Source organism: Geotrypetes seraphini, chromosome 1 (assembly GCF_902459505.1).
Source record: "Geotrypetes seraphini chromosome 1, aGeoSer1.1, whole genome shotgun sequence".
NCBI lineage: Eukaryota > Metazoa > Chordata > Amphibia > Gymnophiona > Dermophiidae > Geotrypetes > Geotrypetes seraphini.
The window spans coordinates 493,469,553-493,473,657 of record NC_047084.1 but is presented as its reverse complement, the minus strand read 5'-3'; the positions used below and the strand labels follow the sequence as shown (position 1 = coordinate 493,473,657).

The 4,105-nt window shown below is 46.9% G+C and overlaps 1 protein-coding gene across 1 annotated transcript; it reads right to left on the bottom strand.

Moving 5' to 3' along the window:
- Nucleotides 1–1,582: 1,582 nt before the first annotated feature.
- Nucleotides 1,583–3,798, bottom strand: FOXB2 (forkhead box B2). The gene has a single exon (XM_033956844.1). The coding sequence runs from the start codon at nucleotides 2,570–2,572 to the stop codon at nucleotides 1,691–1,693; it is 882 nt and encodes a 293-aa protein (XP_033812735.1). The 5' UTR covers nucleotides 2,573–3,798; the 3' UTR covers nucleotides 1,583–1,690.
- Between the last annotated feature and the right edge of the window lie 307 nt (nucleotides 3,799–4,105).

Sequence of the window (4,105 nt, the reverse complement as noted above, 5' to 3'; positions counted from 1 at the left end):
TGGCAGGAAATTCTTGTCTGCCAGTAAACTAGCCGAAAAGGGCTGTGAGCAATTTGGGTGTTAGTGGGTCTGAGCACTCCCAATATTGAACAAGCTCCATCAAGGAGGAGTAATTTATATTGTGTTTCGCATCTCCACTTATTTTTTTAAGGGGGGGATATTGACGCACATGTTACACCTACACAACTTGCTTTGATGGTCTTTAATCAAAAAAGGCGACCCCCCCCCCCCTCGGCAAAAGTTATTAAAAAAAAAAAAAGCTGCAGGTACAAGAAAGCTAAAGCAAATAACTCCAAGGTTTATTCGCATAATCCAATTTATTTGACAGAATTGAAACCACCTCTCAGATGTTCTAATAACCTGTAATATGCTCTATTTTCTGTTAACAGAACATTTTCTGGTAAAGTGCTTTTACCTCCCCCCCCCAAAAAAAAGGTTTAAAAACATACTTAACTATGAACGACTTTAAGCGTCATCTGCTGCTTCTGAACAAAATAACCCCTTGACAAAAATGCTGAAAATAGCAACCCACAGACAAATAAAACAGCCCCCCAAAATGTATATAAAAAATAAAGTAAAATAAAAACATTTCCTTTCAGGTGTGGTGCATAGTTTATCCTAAAATTGGTGGAGTAGGGAAATTAATAATTTTCCGATGAAAATGGTGCGGAGTTATTTGGAAACGAGGGCTGGAAAACTGGTGGCCACCTTTCCACCCCCCCCCCCCCCCAAACTGGGATGTTGGCCCCAGAACCTGCCAAGAATCTAGATTTTGCTAAGGAGAAAAGGTGCTGGGCATACTGTGAGCAAATATGGTTAAATCCTTGGGATGCTTGCCGCCAACAAAAATTCTGTTGTGGGAATAAATTTTAGATAATAGGCCCGATTTATCATGAGCTTTCTTCCATTCTGAATGGATTTCAGAGTGTTTTTTTTAGTACTTCCAAAGAAGTCTAGGATAAAAAGCTCCGATATTTTTAGTCCAAAAGCTCCTATTTATAATTCTGGAAACAAATCCGTGCAATCCGGTCTGTTTCTTTAAATCCACATTCTGCACAAAAGCGTCTGACTTAAATATAAAGTCAGACGCGTTTAATGTACGTTTTGATTTATGGTGGATTAAGTTTGTCTGAAGTTCAGTACTAAAAACAAAGGAGCGTGTTTCTATTATATGTTCCTTTTAAATGCAGTTTCAGATCCCGGCTACCAGTTTCGTTTTTCTGTGCTCCGGTTTACTTTCCTTAATTGGAGGACGTTTAGGGTTTAGTCTCTATTAACTTCTCCTTGTCAACGTTAATCGTCTCGGTGGCTTCTAGTAACCCCTTGGGACCCGGAGATCTAGTCCAGACAATCCTTTTTTTTTTTTAAACACTCCCATCTCTTCCAACAGAAAACAGAGTTCATAAATATCTTTATTTCATCTGTTAAACAATCCATCTTAATCTTTTTTTTTTTTTCCTGACAAATATCACTAGAAGTAACAATAAAAGCGATTCTTACCTGAAAACTGCATCTCAATGACCTGATTGTACAATATATAGACAGACATAGCAGAAATGCTTTATTTATTTGTCACGGCTGATTTTTTTTTTTAATTTTTTAAATACATTCTTTGCCCAAAATAGGATCATTTCTATATTTCCTTAATTTAAAGATTTTTTTTTTTTTTTTTTTTTTTAACATTTCTGCTTTAAGAATGGACCAGGACTGAATGCAAGGAGCTCCCCTTAACCACCGAGGAGGCGGCCGCAGTCTGATCTAGCAGCGAAGCGGCGGCGGCGGAGACGGTGGCGCAGATCTGCGGGGGATTGAGCGTCAGCGGCGCGGGCTTGATGGGCACCGGGACCGCCGGCATGCTCTGGCCGGGCGGGTGGCACATGGCTTTCACGGGCACCCCGAAAGCTCCGTAGTCCGGGGGCACGGCGCCCATGGCGTCCACCATCCCCACGTGGGGCCACACGGAGCTCACCACGCCGCCCAGCGGACCCGACACCGGGTACCCGAGGTGGTGCATGACCGACGCCAGGGGCAAGCCGCCGGCCACCACCCCCTTGTAGTCTCTCCCGATGATGTTCTCGATGGCGAACGGGTGCTTGAACCCCGACGACGGGCTCCCGTTGAGGCTGTAAGGCTGAAACCTGCCCATGCCCTCGGGCGGCGACAGGCCCAGCTTCGCCTGCTGGTGCTGGTAGTAGTGGATCAGCGGCGGGCTCTTGGAGGCCAGGTGGTCGGCTCGGTGCACCTTGAACCGCTTCCGCCTCCGCAGGAAGCTGCCGTTCTCAAACATGTCCCCGCAGTCTGGGTGGAGGGCCCAGAAGCTGCCTTTGCCGGGCTGATCGGGCCGCCTGGGGATCTTGATGAAGCAGTCGTTGAAGGAGAGGTTGTGCCGCAGCGAGTTTTGCCACCTCTGGGTGTTTTCTCGGTAGTAGGGGAACCTGTCCATGATGAACTTGTAGATGTCACTCAGGGGGAGCATCTTCTCCGCCGAGCTCTGGATGGCCATGGCGGTGAGGGAAATGTACGAATAGGGGGGCTTCTGGTCGCTGTAGGAGTTCTTCCCCGGTCGAGGCATTTTTTTATTTTTTTTTTTTTTTGGGGGGGGGGGGGAGAGGAGGGGTTTGGCCGATCTACAGAAGCAGAGAAGTGCTGAAAGCCGAGGAGCAACTTTGGGGGGGCCAGTTGGATGTTTTTTTCCCCTGGTGAAAGAAGTCCGCAGCCTCCAGCTTCCTTCAAATGTCAGTAATGGGGGGAAAAAAAACCAAGTTAAGAACTTTGGCACTCAATTTTCAATTGCATTCCAAGCAAATAAAGTACGTAGAATGCATGAAACTTTCCACCATTCGATCTTTTTTTTTTTATTTGAAGTGCAGTAATTCTTCATCAAGGTGCTTTTGGAAGAACTGCAAGAGATCGTCTTTAATCCTTAAAAACCAGTCGTATCGCTCTTTCCGGTGGGTCCTTCGGAAGTGAAGATAGTTTTCAGGCTTTTCCCGATTCCGGGGACCCAGACGAAGCGAGGTTGCAGTTCTTGTTTTGGGGTGGTTTCCCTCCCCCCCCCTGCAAAGTTTGCAAAGGCTGATTTCTCTCTACCAAGTAAAGTATTCCAAAGCCCGAGCGCCCTAAGCTTGCCTCAGGAGTCAGGGGGGTTCCTCGTCCTCCTGCCCACAGCTAAGGCAGCAGCTGGGGAGACGTGTGCTCGCATCTTTCTTCCAGGGGAGGGGGAAAAAAGAGGGCTGGTGTTGCCGCTCCCGGAGTCCGAAGGGGGAAAGGGGCAGGCTTTCGCCAAGAGCCGTGGCAGTCGCTTTGGCTCGGGCTCTGGCAGGAAGAGCTCTCTCCAGCCCGGTTTTTGTAATGATCACAGAGCTGCCGAGAGACCCCTGCAGCGCCCTCTTCATTATCACGTGACAATCGCCCTGGGACTCAGCTACTGCCTGGGAAGAGGGGGAGGGGGCGAATTTCATTTACACCTATTTAGCAGGACTGGACTGGGCCAATAGAAAAACGTTGGGATTTTTTTTAAAAAAATAAATAAATATATATATATTTTTTTTCATAAATCGCAGTGTGAGGTCGGAAGTGCTCGACTTAAAAAAAGAGAGAGAGGAGAAAGTAGCAGAGAAGAGCCGGGGAGGGCTTGTCTGTGAAGGTATGTCCTTTGATCCTTTTCAAACCGACATTTGCTGCTTATTGAGCAGCCGCCCCAAGGGCTTCTCTCTCCTTTTCCAACGAGGTCTGAGAGCCGGGCTTGACAGATCCTCATTAATTCCAACCGGGGGGAGACAAGAATCAAAAGGAACTTAACACTTTTCGCCAGCAATTTTTGGACGCAGATGCATTGTAGGATTATCCCCGCCCCACCCCCCTCATCCCTTTTCTTGTAATTTCCAGGCTGCACTTTCACAGTAGAGAAACACAAAAACGTTGCCAACAGTTTTAAAGAAACGACCCGAATGTTATAATAAAAGTCAAGTGGTCAGCTTAACTAGTCTTAGGTTTTAACATTTTGCTTGCCCCTCCTGCAGTATTCAGGTGGCTTCATACCGTCAAATGCTGCATTGTTTCTCCTATTGCACGATACACAGGGCAAGGCCTCACTCAGAACAAT

Coding starts and splice junctions, on each gene's coding strand:
- FOXB2 (XM_033956844.1), bottom strand. CDS start 2,572: ATGCCTCGACCGGGGAAGAACTCCTACAGCGACCAGAAGCCCCCCTAT.